The 20,273-nt window shown below is 44.7% G+C and overlaps 1 protein-coding gene across 1 annotated transcript in view; it reads left to right on the top strand.

Moving 5' to 3' along the window:
* Nucleotides 1-18,554, top strand: part of LOC110504098 (protein FAM131A) — a 30,658-nt gene extending 12,104 nt beyond the window's left edge. Inside the window, exons 2-5 of the mRNA XM_090218807.1 lie at nt 2,374-2,467; nt 2,563-2,745; nt 15,170-15,301; nt 16,096-18,554. Coding sequence (XP_090074933.1) covers nt 2,398-2,467; nt 2,563-2,745; nt 15,170-15,301; nt 16,096-16,706 — 996 coding nt within the window. The 5' untranslated portion in view covers nt 2,374-2,397 and the 3' untranslated portion in view covers nt 16,707-18,554. The remainder of the gene's footprint in view (nt 1-2,373; nt 2,468-2,562; nt 2,746-15,169; nt 15,302-16,095) is intronic.
* Nucleotides 18,555-20,273: the final 1,719 nt, after the last annotated feature.

The following is a 20,273-nucleotide window of genomic DNA, read 5'->3' as shown; positions in this document are numbered from 1 at the left end:
GCAGGCTAATGTTCCTATCCACCCAGTAAGATCAGCAGGCTAATGTTCCTATCCACCCAGTAAGGCCAGCAGGCTAATGTTCCTATCCACCCAGTATGGCCAGCAGGCTAATGTTCCTATCCACCCAGTAAGGCCAGCAGGCTAATGTTCCTATCCACCCAGTAAGGCCAGCAGGCTAATGTTCCTATCCACCCAGTAAGGCCAGCAGGCTAATGTTCCTATCCACCCAGTAAGATCAGCAGGCTAATGTTCCTATCCACCCAGTAAGGCCAGCAGGCTAATGTTTCTATCCACCCAGTAAGGTCAGCAGGCTAATGTTCCTATCCACCCAGTAAGGCCAGCAGGCTAATGTTCCTATCCACCCAGTAAGGCCAGCAGGCTAATGTTCCTATCCACCCAGTAAGGCCAGCAGGCTAATGTTTCTATCCACCCAGTAAGGCCAGCAGGCTAAGGTTCCTATCCACCCAGTAAGGCCAGCAGGCTAATGTTCCTATCCACCCAGTAAGGCCAGCAGGCTAATGTTCCTATCCACCCAGTAAGGCCAGCAGGCTAATGTTCCTATCCACCCAGTAAGGCCATCAGGCTAATGTTCCTATCCACCCAGTAAGGCCAGCAGGCTAATGTTCCTATCCACCCAGTAAGGCCATCAGGCTAATGTTCCTATCCACCCAGTAAGGCCAGCAGGCTAATGTTCCTGTCCACCCAGTAAAGCCAGCAGGCTAATGTTTCTATCCACCCAGTAAGGCCAGCAGGCTAATGTTTCTATCCACCCAGTAAGGCCAGCAGGCTAATGTTTCTATCCACCCAGTAAGGCCAGCAGGCTAATGTTCCTATCCACCCAGTAAGGCCAGCAGGCTAATATTCCTATCCACCCAGTAAGGCCAGCAGGCTAATGTTTCTATCCACCCAGTAAGGCCAGCAGGCTAATGTTCCTATCCACCCAGTAAGGCCATCAGGCTAAGGTTCCTATCCACCCAGTAAGGCCAGCAGGCTAATGTTCCTATCCACCCAGTAAGGCCAGCAGGCTAATGTTCCTATCCACCCAGTAAGATCAGCAGGCTAATGTTTCTATCCACCCAGTAAGGCCAGCAGGCTAATGTTTCTATCCACCCAGTAAGGCCAGCAGGCTAATGTTCCTATCCACCCAGTAAGGCCAGCAGGCTAATGTTCCTATCCACCCAGTAAGGCCAGCAGGCTAATGTTCCTATCCACCCAGTAAGATCAGCAGGCTAATGTTTCTATCCACCCAGTAAGGCCAGCAGGCTAATGTTTCTATCCACCCAGTAAGGCCAGCAGGCTAATGTTCCTATCCACCCAGTAAGGCCAGCAGGCTAATGTTCCTATCCACCCAGTAAGGCCAGCAGGCTAATGTTCCTATCCACCCAGTAAGGCTAGCAGGCTAATGTTCCTATCCACCCAGTAAGACCAGAGGATGGACAGTCCAGACCAAGAGAGTAGAGGGGATGGACAGACCAGTTCAAGGGGGTAGAGTAGAGAGGATGGACAGACCAGACCAGACCAAGGGGGTAGAGTAGAGTGGATGGACAGACCAGTTCAAGGGGGTAGAGTAGAGAGGATGGACAGACCAGACCAGACCAAGGGGGTAGAGTGGATGGACAGACCAGTTCAAGGGGGTAGAGTAGAGAGGATGGACAGACCAGACCAGACCAGACCAAGGGGGTAGAGTAGATTGGATGGACAGACCAGTTCAAGGGGGTAGAGTAGAGAGGATGGACAGACCAGACCAGACCAAACCAAGGGGGTAGAGTGGATGGACAGACCAGTTCAAGGGGGTAGAGTAGAGAGGATGGACAGACCAGACCAGACCAAGGGGGTAGAGTAGAGTGGAAGGACAGACCAGACCAAGGGGTAGAGTAGAGAGGATGGACAGACCAGACCAGACCAGACCAAGGGGGTAGAGTGGATGGACAAACCAGACCAAGGGGGTAGAGTAGAGAGGATAGACAGACCAGACCAGACCAAGCGGGTAGAGTAGAGAGGATGGACAGACCAGACCAAGGGGGTAGAGTAGAGCGGATGGACAGACCAGACCAAGGGGGTAGAGTAGAGAGGATGGACAGACCAGACCAAGGGGGTAGAGTAGAGCGTAGGGGGGTTGTTCTATATTGTTGTCATAATAATCTTGCAATGGCCCTTCATATCTTTCATGCAGTGTGCATGTGAGTGTAAAAGCAATGCAAACAGAGGTATTTTCTCTGCCTTGAAAACATGAGTGCTCTTTTAGATCAGTTTGAATGGATTTCTTGGTAGTCATAGCATGTACAGTACATCTGTATAATAGCCTCCACTGCTTGTCATCATTAATGTAGTGTATGAGTCATCCTTTACTGATGGTTGTTTTTTCCTTCACAGGTAAATGTTGAAGACACCGTTGAAATGTTACCAAAATCGAGAAGAGCACTTACCATTCAAGAGATTGCGGCGTTAGCCAGATCTTCATTACATGGTAAATACGAGATTGTGTGTGTGTGCGCGTGCAAATCCTGCATGCTATACTCTTTACATGTATGTGACCTTTGCCCTCTAATCTTTGAAATCTAGGCATCTCCCAGGCGATGAAGGACCATGTGACACGGCCCACAGGCATGGCCCAGGGCAGGGTGGCCCACCTGATAGAGTGGAAGGGCTGGTGTAAGCCCACTGACACCCCCGCAGCTCTGGAGTCTGACTTCAACAACTACTCTGACCTCACTGAGGGAGAACAGGAGGCCCGCTTCGCTGCAGGTCAGTAGGCCTACTCAGTTTATCATTACAATCAATTAGTTTTACTTTAACAGGTAAGTTGACTGAGAATATTTCCCTCCTTTTTTGTCACCTTCTTTCTATGCCACTCTTTTGTCCTCTGTCCCTGTCTGCCTCCCTCTTCGTCTCTTTTACTCTCTTTCACTCTCTTCCTCTCTCTTTTGCATTGTCTCCATCTGTCTCTCTATCCATTCTCTAGATCCCTCGTTCTCTCGCTCTCTCTCCCTCTTTTTCCCCCCTCCCCCTGCAGTGCAACCTCTCAAGGTTAATTTGCACAGTAAGGTTCTGCTCCTGGCTAGTGACGGTGTGACTGAGCACTTTTCTCTGTGCCTCTCATCTCCTTTCATTTTTTAAAACTTGACTCTCTTTTTTTCCCCCTCTCCTCTGACCATCACCCAATATGCCCCCTTTACACACATACTGTACAGGCATGCAAACACTTCTACCCCCTTCTGATCCCACCATCACATCCAGCTGACCCCAGGGTTATTTCACTTGTCCTTCACTTCCTCTTACATCTTCACTCTACCCCTGTCCACTTTATCAGGACTCTGGTCAAAGTGCTGACATGCTTCTTCATCTACGTCACTGGCTCTCTTTGTATATCAGCTGGGCATGGGTGACTTTGCAGGTTGTGTGAAAAACAGTGAATGTAATGTAGCTGTGTATGTATATGGGAGAGTGTAATTGTGACTGTTTGGTCGAAGTGATTCAGTTTAAATTATGGGAGAGGGTACAATGGTAAATGTGTTGGAATGTTTTTGACTATGTCTGCACTGTATATTGTGTGTGTGTGTTTCAGGATAGACTAAGGGGGTTGTGTCCAGGTGGGGTTGTGCTATTGATGGACCAGCTCGTGCGTACACACACACATCTCCATCTACATGCACGCACACACACAATCCTGGATAGTGGTTATCCCCTGCAGGAGTTTGGCTCTCAGCCCTGACCGATACTAAGAGGAGCTTATTTCAGTGTGTATAGAATGGTGTACTGTGTGTGTGCAGGGCTACAGTTCCATGGGGTAGAGGCAGTCAAAGTGTTCTGGGAGTGTGCTGGTCTAAACAGGTCTGGGAGAGGAGCCAATCTCTGCAGGACCATAGCATACACATGCTTGCGCGTGCGCACACACACACAACCTTGTTGTGCATAAGATGGCGAAAGAGAAACAAATCAAATCAAATGTTATTTGTCACGTGCTGACTGAGAAATGCTTACTCATAAGCCCTTAACCAACAATGCAGTTCAAGAAATTGAGTTAAGAAAAATATTTACTAAATAAACTAAAGTAAAAAATGCAATAAAAGTAACACAATACGATTACATAACAATAACAAATCTATATACAGTGGGTACCGGTACCGAGACCAATGTGCGGGGCACAGGTTAGTCGAGGTCATTTGTACATGTAGGTAGGGGTAAAATGACTATGCGTATATATAAAAACAGCGAGTAGCAGCAGTGTAAAAACAGGGGGGGGATCAGGTTAGTGGAGGTCATTTGTACATGTCGGAAGGGGTGACTATGCGTAGATAAACCACAGCAAGTAGCAGCAGTGTGAAAACATGGGGGGGGGGTGTCAGTGTAAATCGTTCTGGTGGCCATTTGATTAATTGTTCAGCAGTCTTATGGCTTGGTGGTAGAAGCTGTTAAGGAGCCTTTTGGACCTAGACTTGGCTCTCCGGTACTGCTTGCCGTGCAGTAGCAGAGAAAACAGTCTATGACTTGGGTGACTGGAGTCTTTGACAATTTTTTGGGCCTTCTTCTGACACCGTCTAGTGTATAGGTCCTGGATGTCAGGAAGCTTGGCCCCAGTGATATACTGGGGCGTACGCACTACCCTCTGTAGCGCCTTACGGTCAGATGCCAAGCAGGTGCCATACCAGGCGGTGAATCAACCGGTAAGGATGCTCTCGATGATGCAGCTGTAGAGCTTTTTGAGGATTTGGTGTTGTCTTGCCCTCTTCATGACTGTCTTGGTGTGTTTGAACCATTTATAGTTTGTTGGTAATGTGGACACCAAGGAACTTGAAACTCTCAACCGCTCCACTTCAGCCTTGTCAATGTTAATTGGGACCTGTTTGGCCCTCCTTTTCCTGTAGTCCACGATCATCTACATTGTCTTGCTCACGTCGAGGGAGAGGTTGTTGTCCTGGCACCACACTGCCAGGTCTCTGACCTCCTCCCTATAGGCTGTCTAGTCATTGTTGGTGATCAGGCCTACCACTGTTGTGTTGTCAGCAAACTTAATGATGGTGTTGGAGTCGTGAGCTTCGTGATGAGGTTTGTGGGCACTATGGTGTTGAATGCTGAGCTGTAGTCAATGAACAGAATCCTCACATAGGTGTTCCTTTTGTCCAGGTGGGAAAAGGTAGTGTGGAGTGCGTTTGAGATTGCATAATTTATAAATCTGTTGGGGCGGTATGCGAATTGGAGTGGGTCTAGGGTATCCGGGATGATGGTGGTGATGTGAGTAATGACCATCCTTTCAAAGCACTTCATGGCTACCGATGTGAGTGCTACAGGACGGTAGTCATTTAGGCAGGTTACCTTCGCAATCTTGAGCAAAGGAACTATGGTGGTCTGCTTGAAACATGTAGGTATTACAGACTCGGGAGAGGTTGAAAATGTCATTGAAGACACTTGCCAGGTAGTCCTCGCATGCTCTGAGTACCTGTCCTGGTAATCTGTCTGGCCCTGCAGCCTTGTGAATGTGACCTGTTTAAAGGTCTTACTCACATCGGGTACGGAAAGCGTGATCACACAGTCGTCCAGGAACAGCTGGTGCTCTCATGGATGCTTCAGTGTTGCTTGCCTTGAAGAGAGCATAAAAGGCATTTAGTTCGTCTGGTAGGCTCGCGGCTGGATTTCTCTTTGTAGTACATAATAGTTTGCAAGCCCTGCCACATCCGACGAGCGTCGTAGCCGGTGTTGTAGGATTCAATCTTAGTCCTGTATTGCTGCTTTGCCTGTTTGACGGTTCATCTGAGGTCATAACGGGATTTCTTATAAGTGTCCGGATTAGTGTCCTGCTCCTTGAAAGCGGCAGCTCCAGCCTCTAACTCGGTGCGGATGTTCCCTGTAATCCACAGCTTCTGGTTTTGATATGTACGTATGGTCACTGTGGGGGCGATATTGTTGATGCACTGATTGATGAAGCTGGGGACTGGGGTGGTAAACTCCTCAATGCCATTGGATGAGTCACGGAACATATTCCAGGCTGTGCTATCAAAACAGTCCTGTAGCGTAGCATCCGCTTCATCTGACCATTTCTATATTGAGCGAGTCACTGGTACCTCCTGCTTTAGTTTTTGCTTGTAAACAGGAATCAGGAGGATATAATTATGGTCAGATTTGCCAAATGGATGGTGAGGGAGAGCTTTGTATGCATCTCTTTGTGTGAAGTAAAGGTGGTCTAGAGTTTTTTTCTCTGGTTTCACATGTGACATGCTGGTAGAAATGAGGTAAAACGGATGTAAGTTTGCCTGCATTAAAATCCCCATCCACTAGGAGCGCCGCTTCTGAATGAGCATTTTCTTGTTTGCTTATGGCCTTATACAGCTCGTTGAGTGCGGTCTTAGTGCCAGCATCGGTTTGTGGTGGTAAATAGATGACTACGAATAATATAGATGAGAACTCTCTTGGTAGATAGTGTGGTCTACAGCTTATCATGAGGCACTCTACCTCAGGCTAGCAATACCTCGAGAATAATTTTATGTTAGACATCGCACCCCAGCTGTTATTGACAAATAGACACACCCCCGCCCCTCGTCTTACCAGACGTAGCTGCTCTGCCCTGCCTATGCACAGAAAAGCCAGCCAGCTCTATATTATCCGTGTCGTCATTCAGCCGGTGAAACACAAGATATTACAGTTTTTCATGTCTCGTTGGTAGGACAGTCTCGACTGTAGGTCATCCCGTTTGTTTTCCAGTGATTACACGTTGGCCAAGAGAACCGATGGTAGTGGTGATTTTACTCACTCGCCTACGAATACTCATAAGGCACCCTGACCTTGGCCCCTGTATCTCCGTATTTTCTTCACGCGAACGACAGGGATTTGAGCCTTGTCTCCGGGAAGCTCTATTTCCTTCACGTTGGACTCATTAAAACATTTGTCCAGTTCGAGGTAAGTAATCGCTGTTCTGATATCCATAAGCTCTTCTCGGTCATAAGAGATAGTAGCAGCAACTTTATGTACAAAATAAGTTACAAACAATGCAAAAAAACGAAACAAAATAGCACAGTTGGTTAGGAGCCCGTAAAACGGTAGTCATCCCCTCCAGCGCCATTAAGACTTAGACTTAAAGAAAAAGAAAGACCCTAGCAGTATGGGTCATAGGACTTCCTGTGTGTGAAAGCTGAGTTTAGGACTGAGCCACAGTGAAATGGGCTCACTGCAGTACTTGGTTCAAATCCAGGCTGCATCACATCTGGCACTGCCATAGGGTGGTTGGGAGTGCCATAGGGTGGTGCACAATTGGCCCAACGTCGTCTGGGTTTGGCCATCATTGTAAATAAGAAATTGATCTTAATTGACTTGCCTAGTTAAATAAAGGTTTGTTGTGTCTTTGGCGTCATTAAACTGAAGACTTATTTTTATCAAATAAATTCTCTGTAATTATTATTACGTGATTAAACTAACTTAATCACGTGAATGTAATTAACTAGGAAGTTGGGGCATCAAGAAAGAAATTCAGATTACAAAGTTATAATTTTCCTAATATAACTTACAGATATTTTAATATCTGATCAATTAGTCTTCTAATTAATTAATTATTATTTACCTCACGTTAGTCTCATTCCAAACGTTGTAAATTGTTGGTTATCTGCACAAACCCAATCTTCACTATGAGTCATCCATACATCAATTGTCTCAATAATTGATTTATTAACTAACTAAATAATCACAGAAATGCACACACTAACAAACAAGTAGATATGGTCACAAGGAAATGATAGGGAAATGTGGGCTAAACCGGCTTGGGAGACAAAGGGACTGAGAAGGGCGCGAAAGATAAAACACACAACAAAGTTGATAATTACGACAATTGAAATGCTAATCCTTTGCACATGAACACTCACTCATTCGGGAATAATTGCAATCAATATACAGTGCCTTGCGAAAGTATTCGGCCCCCTTGAACTTTGCGACCTTTTGCCACATTTCAGTCTTCAAACATAAAGATATAAAACTGTATTTTTTTGTGAAGAATCAACAACAAGTGGGACACAATCATGAAGTGGAACGACATTTATTGGATATTTGAAACTTTTTTAACAAATCAAAAACTGAAAAATTGGGCGTGCAAAATTATTCAGCCCCCTTAAGTTAATACTTTGTAGCGCCACCTTTTGCTGCGATTACAGCTGTAAGTCGCTTGGGGTATGTCTCTATCAGTTTTGCACATCGAGAGACTGACATTTTTTCCCATTCCTCCTTGCAAAACAGCTCGAGCTCAGTGAGGTTGGATGGAGAGCATTTGTGAACAGCAGTTTTCAGTTCTTTCCACAGATTCTCGATTGGATTCAGGTCTGGACTTTGACTTGGCCATTCTAACACCTGGATATGTTTATTTTTGAACCATTCCATTGTAGATTTTGCTTTATGTTTTGGATCATTGTCTTGTTGGAAGATAAATCTCCGTCCCAGTCTCAGGTCTTTTGCAGACTCCATCAGGTTTTCTTCCAGAATGGTCCTGTATTTGGCTCCATCCATCTTCCCATCAATTTTAACCATCTTCCCTGTCCCCGCTGAAGAAAAGCAGGCCCAAACCATGATGCTGCCATGTTTGACAGTGGGGATGGTGTGTTCAGGGTGATGAGTTGTGTTGCTTTTACGCCAAACATAACGTTTTGCATTGTTGCCAAAAAGTTCAATTTTGGTTTCATCTGACCAGAGCACCTTCTTCCACATGTTTGGTGTGTCTCCCAGGTGGCTTGTGGCAAACTTTAAACGACACTTTTTATGGATATCTTTAAGAAATGTCTTTCTTCTTGCCACTCTTCCATAAAGGCCAGATTTGTGCAATATGTGACTGATTGTTGTCCTATGGACAGAGTCTCCCACCTCAGCTGTAGATCTCTGCAGTTCATCCAGAGTGATCATGGGCCTCTTGGCTGCATCTCTGATCAGTCTTCTCCTTGTATGAGCTGAAAGTTTAGCGGGACGGCCAGGTCTTGGTAGATTTGCAGTGGTCTGATACTCCTTCCATTTCAATATTATCGCTTGCACAGTGCTCCTTGGGATGTTTAAAGCTTGGGAAATATTTTTGTATCCAAATCCGGCTTTAAACTTCTTCACAACAGTATCTCGGACCTGCCTGGTGTGTTCCTTGTTCTTCATGATGCTCTCTGCGCTTTTAACGGACCTCTGAGACTATCACAGTGCAGGTGCATTTATACGGAGACTTGATTACACACAGGTGGATTGTATTTATCATCATTAGTCATTTAGGTCAACATTGGATCATTCAGAGATCCTCACTGAACTTCTGGAGAGAGTTTGCTGCACTGAAAGTAAAGGGGCTGAATAATTTTGCACGCCCAATTTTTCAGTTTTTGTTTTGTTAAAAAAGTTTGAAATATCCAATAAATGTCGTTCCACTTCATGATTGTGTCCCACTTGTTGTTGATTCTTCACAAAAAAAATACAGTTTTATATCTTTATGTTTGAAGCCTGAAATGTGGCAAAAGGTCGCAAAGTTCAAGGGGGCCGAATACTTTCGCAAGGCACTGTATATATTTACTCTCAGTGTGTCATTGTGATCTCTGTTGGAAAGTTTGTTTCTGTTGGAGAGTTTGTCTGCCCTCTCTCTCTCCCGTGGTTAGAATAGATAGTTCAGAGTAACATTCAGCAATGTTGTTATAGAATAGATGTTTTAACGGTTGTAGGTCCTCGCATTCACGGGTACATAAATTCTAGCTGCAGACTAGTAATTAACATCGAAGAGTAGCTCTTATTCTGTCGGTATCGATAGTCTCAGAGTTTAACCATGTGGTATGGTTAAGAATTCTGCAATCTACTCAAACCTTATCCCTCTCAGTTATCGAGGTAAGCTGGTCTGAAGATAAATTCCCAAGGTGGGTGCTGTATTCGGGAAGAGCAGAAAAATACTTTCTCATGGCGCCAGTCTGTGCTCATGGGGCGGGCCAATGAGTTAGTTAACTTTAAAGGGAATTGGGTTCCCTTTCATTAAACAGTTTAACATCACATTACATAAATTCACAAATAGTTTAATCTTTAACTTATTCATTTTATACAACAATTAGATGCAAGCCTCATAACTGAGACTCTTGTATAAACAGTCTTATGATAATGTGATGGTATTGTCTCTCATGAGTGTCACAAACATTAGACAAAATAGACCGGTCGTAGCTGGATTCTTCCCCGACCATGTACACCTTCTCCAAAACATGTACATTGTTCAATTCTCAGGTTCTATGCTGGAGAAGAGGTTCCTTTGTTCTTCTGTGAAAACTCACTCTCTTATACTCTGGCCATGAGGAGAGAACTCCTCAAGGAATTTATGACCTGCCTAACAGAGCCTGTTGGTAGGGGGTGATAGAGAGAGGGGGATGGTACTCACTATCCCCAAAGAGGGCAATGTCATGACATTCCCCCCCTGGTGGTTTGGATCTTGTTTATCCTGCATGTTACAAATCAACATAAAAAATAATGACCACGTGATGTCCTGTTTGTAGATCATCGTTGCAGTCCCTTCTGGTGATTAAACTTGGTAGGCTCTCTGAAAGCGGAGCAGTCCACTACAAGGATGGGCAGTTGATATCCGGTTGGTGATCGCCGTTGCGGTCCCCTCTAGTGGTTTACCTTGGTAGGATCCCTGGAAGCTGCAAAGTACCACAGGAAGGGGCAGGGGATGTCCTGGTTGGTGATCGCCGTTGCGGTCCCCCCCCCCTCTGGTGGTTTACCTTGGTAGGCTCTCTGACAGCAGGGCATGCCGCCACAAGGATGGGCAGTGGGTGTCCAGATTTGGGATCGCCGTTCCAGACCCGTCGTCTGATCGTCGTCCAGACTGGAAGATCTGGGCAGTAACTTAGGCAGATGTTAACAACGCACACACACTCATGAAATATATATAATTACATTCGAAGATATATAAAATATAGTTCTCACACAAAAATCATCTAATTGGACTGTATTCTATATACGTCCAATGTTCTGGCAAAATGACTATCATGGCATTGTCTCTAATGTCATATCTAGGGTTATCCTACTTGGTGTGTTGCTTAGGCACTATCCTAAGTTGATAACTATATGATAAGTTTACAGCTGTAAGACACTAGTTTTGGGCAGTCTACAGGGATGACCTATGGACTTCTGTGAAGAAAACTGGTGAGTGCTGGAGAGTCAAAGGCCAAGAAGTAAATGTTCAACTTTACTAAGGCTGGTATTTTGCTTGGACCTTTAAGTGATCCTAGCATAAATCCTAATTGGATGTTCCGTTGTGCATGTGCGTTTATGCTTACGCAAGAACACATGTCAAGGGAAGGAAACCAAGTATCCTGGAAGATTACAACTTGTTCAGAATGGGTCTGACGTAATCAGGTAATTTTCAGGTCAATGCCTGGAGGTCAGTCAGAATTGGTGTCGAGGGAGCCTGTAGTGGTTTATTCACAGAGACAGCTGGCTCGAAATCATGAAAAGAATGGTGTATCAGGTTGGCTGATGGAATGTGTCAAGATATCGTAATATCTCATTGGATCGGACTCTTCACCAATAGGTTTCTAAACGTCTTTTTCCCAAGGGATGCATTCAACAGATACCCCTCATGAATGACTGCATTGCAGCTAGCGTTAGGGAAAGTGGGTATGGTCAGTGGAGAAGGCACTGTGGCCTGTGACCATACCTAGTTGGTTTTCCAAGCCATCAATGGGAGTAACCGATCCATCAAGTCTGCTCCAAGTAGCAGGGGTACAGTTTCGAGGCTGGTAACATACACAGGGTGAACCGATACGTCCTGAAAGTGTAGTTTCAGCATGACTCTCAATGTGAGAGGCGTGGTAGTCTGAGCGATCCCTCGAAGTGTAGTGTCGCATTGTTCCACTTTTAAACAACGTTTAGTTGGCTTCAAAGCCCTTTTGAGATCATCAAACAATGTTTGAGAGATGAGTGATATTGTCATCCCAAATCGATTAGCGCATGACAAGTTAAGCAGTCCTCCAGGACTGTTTCCAGGTATGGGCGTTTCGATCCGTGTTTAGTGGACATATTCCCCACAAGGTGGAGTGGTCGTTCGCAACGACGCAATGTGCCATTTCTGTTCAAGGTGGAAACAGATCGACTTTTCAGGTTTTGAGTGTGCTTGGCTTTACCGAAGTGTTTGACCTTTTTCTTCGCAACCTTTGTATCAGAGTCTATAGACAAAGCTCGGGGGCTTGTTTCTTGATCAAGCGGGTCCTGGATAGGGTCTCGAATGAGAAGAGGAGAAATTTGAACTTTAACGTCCTTGCTATGGGTGTTAATTCCTGCGGACCTGGTGTCCGGTAATTCCCCGTCTAGTCCTTATGACCTATCTTTGACCCTTTTCACAAATTGTTCTCGCTTTAGTTCATCACGTAGTGGAACTACTGGAGAACATTGGTCTACGTTTTGATCGTCCTTCAACCCTTTGTTACCCTTGTGTTCTGACGCTTTTTGTGGGTTGGGTGCAGGAACGTAGCGAACAGGTTGATTGTAGCGGTAGTCGTTTTGATGGCGACATACTTTCCAGTTATTTAGACTGCGGAGGTTATTGGGATCATGGTTTCATGGTAGAAACCATTGTTGTGCGTCATCTCTCAATGCTCCAATACCTGATAATGCACCCTCTAATTGGAGTGAGTGCTCCTGGTCAAATCGTTAAAACCGAGTGGTCAGGGCTCTTAGCGTTGTGAACTTTTGATGCCTCAAAAGCTGTGCTTGCAAGCTCTCTGTTTTGTAAGATCGGCAAGCCAACGGGGGTTGCAGGGCCCAAGTAGGTAATGAAGGTGGGATACATGTTCGACAGAAACATTTGTTTGAATGGTAACAGCTCTTCCATTCCTGTTTCAGTGAGTAGGGGCAGGCCAATGACTTAGTTAACTTTAAAGAGAATTGGGTCCCCTTTCATTCAATAGTTTAAAATCGGTTTAAAATCTGTTTTACTGTTGTTTTATTTCTTTACCTGCCTATTGTTCACCGAATACCCTTTTTGCACTATTGGTTAGAGCATTTCACTGTTAGGTCTACACCTGTTGTATTCGGCACACGTGACAAATAAACTTTGATTTGATTTTGTATTTGTCCTATTTTATGTACAAGTGTGTATTAATACACGTGTGAATTGGAAATGTGTTTTTTTTTGCATATCTCAACTCTCCCTGAGACACCCTCGGAGAGTGGTCATTATCAACTATTATGGTTAAGTGCCTTGTTCAAGGGCACATCAGCAGATTTCTCACCTTGTCTGTGCGAGGATTCAAACTAGTGACCATTCAGTTACTGGCCCAAGGCTCTAAACGCTATGCAACCTGCCACCCCCCGCTGGGCTACCTGCCGTTTGTGTGACATACAGATCTGAGACAGATCTCTCATTTCTGATTGTATATTTGTGTGACAGACTGTACATACAGTGCCTTGAAAAAGTATTCATCCCCCTTGGTGTTTTTCCTAGTTTTTTGCATTACAACCTGTAATTTAAATAGATTTTTATTTGGATCTTATGGAATGGACAAACACAAAATAGTCCAGATTGGTGAAGTGAAATGCACAAAATATATTGTTTTCCAAAAATGTGAAAAATAAAAACCTGAAGTGGTGCGTACATATACATTCACCCCATTTGCTATGAAGCTCCTAAATAAGATCTGGTGCAACCAATTACCTTCAGAAGTCACATAATTAGTTAAATAAAGTCCACCTGTGTGCAATCTAAGTGTCACATGATCTTTCACCTGATCTCAGTATATATACAGCTGTTCTGAAAGGCCCCAGAGTCTGCAACACCACTAAGCAATGGCTACCACCAAGCAAGAGGCACCACGAAGACCAAGGAGCCCATTATTAAACATTAAAAAAATATGGCACCATAACAAACCTGCCAAGAGAGGGCTAACCACCAAAACTCACAGACCAGGCAAGGAGGGCATTAATCAGAGAGGCAACAAAGAGACCAAAGATAACCCTGAAGGAGACCCCAAAGCTCAACAGTGGAGATTGGAGTATCTGTCCATAGGACCCCTTTAAGCCATACACTCCACAGAGCTGGGCTTTACGGAAGAGTGGCCAGAAAAAAAGCCATTGCTTAAAAAAAATAAGCAAACACAGGCATGAAGGTACTCTGGTCAGATGAGACTAAAATTGAGCTTTTTGGCCATCAAGGAAAACGCTATGTCTGGCACAAACACCTCTCATCACCCCGAGAACACAATCCCCACAGTGAAGCATGTAGGTGGCAGCATCATGCTGTGGGGATGTTTTTCATCGGCAGAGACTGGGAAACTGGTCAGAATTGAAAGATGGCGCTAAATACAGGGAAATTCTTGAGGGAAACCTGTTTGTCTTACAGAGATTTAAGACTGGGACAGAAGTTCACCTTCCAGTTGGACAATGACCCTAAGCATACTGCTAAAGCAACATACGAGGTGTTTAAGGGGTAACTTTTAAATTTCTTGGAATGGCCTAGTAAAAGCTCACACCTAAATCCAATTGAGAATCTGTGGTATGACTTGAAGATTGCTGTACACCAGCGGGAACCCATCCAACTTGGAGCTGGAGCAGTTATGCCTTGAAGAATGGGCAAAAATCAGAGTGGCTAGATGTGCCAAGCTTATAGAGACATACCTCAAGAGACTTGCAACTGTAATTGCTGCAAAAGGTGTCTCTACAAAGTATTGACTTTCGGGGGGTGAATAGTTAAGCATGGTCAAGTTTTCAGTTTTTTTGTCTTATTTTATATTGTGAAACAAACAACAAATATTATGCATCTTCAAAGTGGTAAGCATGTTGTGTAACTCAAATGATACAAACCCCGAACAAATCCATTTTAATTCCAGCTTGTAAGGCAACAAAATAGGAAAAATGCCATTGGGATGAATACTTTTGCAAGCCACTGTATCGGTGTTTTGTAAGTGTGAATTATTTCCAGTGTTTGCATATATATATCCAGGTAACATGTCTATATGTTTGTATGACCTATGAACTCTCCGGTCTAGAATCTTGATGTGATGTCAGTCTATCAATATACTCTGTCTTCCACAGAAAAGACCTGTCAATCAAAAATCATATGCTGGCGTCATCATGGGCACTCAATGATGGGGCTCGATGTCTGACCTGTGTGTGTGTGTGTGTGTGTGTGTGTGTGTGTGTGTGTGTGTGTGTGTATTGAATGTTTGTGATATTGACGTCTAACCTATGTGTGTTTCAGGTGTGGCGGAGCAGTTTGCCATAGCGGAGGCTAAGCTGAGAGCCTGGTCGTCTGTGGATGGAGATGACTCTAATGACGACTCGTATGATGAGGACTTCATTCCTGCCAACGAGCCCACAACACAAAGCACAGGTAGTGTACACCTACACACACACACACACTCGTAATCAGACTTCCTCCAAAACTTCTAAAGATACCAAATTTAGAAATTTCTCAACTTCCCAATTTGAGCCAATGCTACCCTATTACAACTGGAGTATCACTGAAGAGTGCATAGTCCTCCTTTCTCATATCTTCATTTATTCCTACCTTGCTTTTTACCCTCCAGGCCCTGCACATCCTTTCCCCTATCCCCCTTTTCTGTCTCCTCTGTCTGTGTGGTGACGAGGCTGTCTGTAACTCTTATTGTCCCAGTGCCCTACTTTCGTCCTCTCACAAAAAAAGTTGGTCTCCGGTGAAATTTGATATCCCTCCTTCCTGCAAGTTTAATTTGATTATTTTGCTGCAGACAGTTTGTTGGCTGCGTGTGTGTATATGTACGGTTGTGTGTGGGGATGCCAATGCTTTTAGGCTGATTGCTTACTCCACTGCACCAAATATGACTGCTTTGTTTTGCTTCATATTGTCATTTATTTTAATTTAGTATGACGTATTTTATTCCGTAACACTACAGTATATGGCTGAAAAGTTGCCCCAAAGGCACAGATCTAAGATCAACTTGAATAACCTTCACCCTTTCCAGATTTAGCCTGATAAGTTAGTTTCATTAAATAATGAATCTGCTATATTTCCATAACAATACATTGCTCTCATCAGTAGAGATCATAGTTTTTCCTGACTACGTGACCTGACCTCATCAGGCATGGTCAGACATTAGCAGGGTCATTCAGTATACTGTCTCTTTTCTCCCTCTTCTCTGTATCCAGAGGTGCCTCCTTACCTGAGGGACATTCTTCAAAGTCAGGTGTGTCAGCACCTGGGTCTGCGGGGGCCGTGCTGTGAGGGGGCAGGAGGAGGAGAGGGGGGAGAGAGGCCCTCTCCCTCCTCCACAGACACCCTTTGCTCTAGCCTCTATAGCCTGAATGAGCAACACCCCTTACTGCGAGATCTCACCCATCACTGCTGCAACAACCACGGTAACACCGCCGAGCTGGCTGCTAAGATCCTCTCGGCCCTGCAAGGGGGGGAGGAGCTGCTATTGGCCCGCCTCCAGAGGGTGGGGCAGGGGGTTCGAGGGGGAGGGGACTTCAACAACCTGGGGGGTGGGAGGAGCCGGACGGGGGGGGAGGAGTCACCTTGCTACTCTGTGACCTACTCCGAGACCTATCTGTCGCCCGGGGAAGACGAAGGTACGCCCTGCAAAGACTATGAGGGCACCGTGGGCCAGGGAGAAGGAGAGCGCGAGGTGTACCCACCTGACTATGCCACCCACAGGAAGGTCTCAGATGTAGCCTCCTCCGGGGTGGTGTCTCTGGACGAGGATGAAGAGGAGGAAAAGGAGGAGGAGGATAGGGGGAGAGAGCAGAGAAACCAATGACTGCCCTGTCATTGATTTTTGTTTCATTAATTGTTCATCTCTCCGTCCCTCCCATGGCCTCTGACATGTCTAAACCTGTCTGCATGTTTTTTTCATGACTTGAACTCTTACTGCAGTGTAACCTCTCTGTCTTGGCGTCATCGCATCATGTCGATCCCCTACCCGCCTGCCCCCTTGACCATTTGATATGTATCAATATATTTTTGTCTTGAGGCGTCCAAACAATCTTTTCTATCAATGTGAAGCAGGAGAGCAGGACTGACTGTCACAGGTAACAAGCCCAACGATTGGTCTGTGGTTTCAGGAAGAAGCTCACGGATTGGCCAGTGGGGTTCAGTGCTCCAGCCACCCACAACAAGAAAGCGAGTGACTGCTAAAAAATTAAAGGGACACAACTGACAGGAAAAAGACTGAACCTTAAAACTCTGAAATATCTCTGCATGTGTTTGCAAGTGAACTTGTGTGCTGACCTGGTCTTGAGCACGTCGGTTTTGTAGTTTGGGCTGTTCTGTATAACCTCCCTTCCTCTGCCCCCAACCAGATACAGTATATCCCATTGGTGGACAGGTTCCACTGCATCCTGAAACCTGAAGCCCTTCCTCTCCTTTGCAAGAGATGTTGGGCAAGTTCCTCTGCCCAAGCGTTGCTGACGCATGCCAGATCTTACAATGCCTGGATAGGTCTTTTACGTATCAGCTAACCACATATGATACACCAATCTGGTGCCCGACAGCACAGTCGAGGACGTGGCACGCAACCATTGGATGATGCATGCAATGTCTGAGAAGGGGAGCGCTACCCCCTAGCATCCTTCTGGGCATGGCTTGCTGAGTATGCCAAACTACCGTATGTAACCTGTCACCAACAGTTATGAGCAAATGCTGGAATGTCTTAAAAGTGACAGGAAATATGTATTTTAAAAACAAAAAAATATTTGTCACAAATGGTTATGACAGAAATGATATGCTTTTATTGTACTAGTTTTCTATCATTCAACATGTTATTATAATTATTCTGGATATCATTATGACTAACCGTCATAATGACATACTATAGCTACCATGTTTAGTTTTTGGTTCTATGGTTTCCTATATGGAATTCTTAAGACCAATGTTTCTCTTAAAAAAACAACGAAGACAAAAACACAAATAGAATGTTCCAGAAGTGACCCTTTGATGAAAGAGATGCTGTTTGGTGGAGAAATTGTTGTACAGAAACCTAGTTTCAGTGAGGAGGTGTTGCGTTGCATTGGAGATTTTCTATATTTTTGTATGCGTTGTCTTGCTTTAATCTTTGCCTATGCGGCGTGCCAGTGTATGTGGTTTTTGCACGAAGCTAACGTGGCTGTAGATTTCTCCTTTCTTTGTTATCACTGTGTGATATAGTATACCGGGAAAAAATACAAATGTGATCAAAAAAAAGGTTTATTTAATTTTGAAAGAGGATACTGTGATACGGTTTGTTATTGTCATGATCCTCAATGGGAGAAGTTTCCTTTTCTTTGTAATTATATCGGACTTCTTTCTTTCCTGTTCATAGCTGCTCCTAAAGCAAAATTCCAAGTTAATTCTCTTTCCATTATTTTTCAAAGGATGTCAGGAAAAGGGCATTTTTTGTAAATATATCGAAATCATTCCATTGGCATGGTGATCTGAAGAACCTTAAATTGGTTCGGTCAGAGGGACTGTCACTCATACAACTCAGGAAGTCCCATTGGTTCAGAGCGTCAGTATATCCCGCCCCTACACAATGAGCCACTGCTCACTCATCCTCTTTCTCAGCGAGCGTGTGTGTGTGTGTGTTGGGAAATGTATTCACAATTAAAGCACAGAATTAGTGTTCAGCTCACCTCTTCAACCCTTCACTGATTGTTCATGAAAGCCCTAGTGTGTGTGTGTGTGTGTGTGTGTGTGTGTGTGCGGTAAAATATTACAGTCAACTAGCTTGCATTTGTGCGTCCGCTCCAAAAACCCATAATGCAACGATTCCCTTTTAAACAGTGTTTTAGTATAGCAATGTACTGACTGAAGGTAAAAGGCTTGGCCTACATGATGCTTTTAGAAAGGACATTAACAGACCAATCACCGTTCTCCCTTTTTGGAAACTAAAAATGTGTTTTAGACTTTCTGCCAGAGAGATGATTAAAAGTAGAGGTGGTGTCATACATTTTAGCAACATGATTTGAAATGTAACAACTGAATTATTTGATGATGACACTAACAACTGGTGGATTGAATGAGTCTGAAACACACATTCAACTCAGGGGAAACCATTACGGCTGTGCCTTCATTTATGAACTTTGACCTCTGATTGGTCATACGGTCAGGTCAATTCCATTCATTCTGTCCAATGACAAATGCTAACCCACCATTGAGCCATAGATCCGCTTGACATCCACAACATGCGGACATTTACATTATGGTTCTACACAGAACTATTCACAATGTAGAAAGACACCTTGACAGCTGGGTGTTTTTTCTAGAATGCATCTTGTAATGCTTTCTGATTCTAATGCAGTGTTCTGTGCATCCATTTATCATGGTTGATTAGACTGTTTGTAGTACGAGTTTCTTACTTAGTGGTCTGCTCACTGTTCTTTTAAGTTCGAGTTGCTAATGTTTATCTTTCTGCCTCTACAGCTGTACGAAGTTGCTCATATGGTATTGGACCTCCTCTTTGTCAAGGGTTAAAAGTCAAACTAGAGTTGTGTAAGGTTAGATCCTGTTACATCTGTTTCCAGCTTGTCCTGGTGTTTAGAGGATTGGAGGGTTTGAGTATTGTCTATTTGGAGGGATACTGCGTCATTGTCCTTTCACTGACATTACAGAGAGGGGATGTTTGCGTCTGGGGCAAGGTTGTGATTTTGTCCTGATGCAACGACGTGTGTTGCATTGTTCTCTGCCCCCCCCCCCCAGTCTGGCTGCATTGCGCACTCACTGAACGTGTCCCCCTGGTGGTGTATGACTGGCACCTTGGTTCCGGGCATCTCGTTCACACACAGCTGTCACACACACTCTCCCTCTGTCTCCATCTGTCTAATTTTCTCTCCCCTTTCTCATCCCCTTCTCCTTTCTGTCTCTGTCCCTTTGTCTCCTGCATCTCCTGTCTCCCACTTTCACCCTCAGTCTGTTTCCATCTCCTTCTATCCCTCCTTCTCTCTCTTCCTCCCTCCCCCTATCCTTATTCACAGGAGCCCTCTCTTATGTAACTGGGGGACGGCAGGGCTGAGTGCTACCTTTGCCGACAGGCAATTAGCCAGCGATTATGGAAAAACAACTGATGGACACGTAGAGCAATGGGAGATGTATATCTCTCTTTATTTTAACCTCTCCTGCTATGTCTCTTTATCGTTCCTGTCTCTCCTTCTGTCCTAATACTAGTCTTTTGAGGTTAACTGCCCCAAAAAGCTGATGGTGGTTGCTGTAAGAGGCGGGTGATGTAACGGGGTGGCGCCACTGTCCTGTGATTGGATGAATGTCCTATGATTTATACTGCGTCAGCCAATGGGAATGAGTGTCCCTTAGTGTGGCACAGATGGATTTAAAGGTGTGTGTGTGTGTGTGTGTG

The sequence above is a fragment of the Oncorhynchus mykiss genome, chromosome 24 (assembly GCF_057628025.1).
Source record: "Oncorhynchus mykiss isolate SJ-2025 chromosome 24, ASM5762802v1, whole genome shotgun sequence".
Classification (NCBI taxonomy): Eukaryota; Metazoa; Chordata; class Actinopteri; order Salmoniformes; family Salmonidae; genus Oncorhynchus; species Oncorhynchus mykiss.
This window is presented reverse-complemented; position numbering and strand designations above follow the sequence as displayed.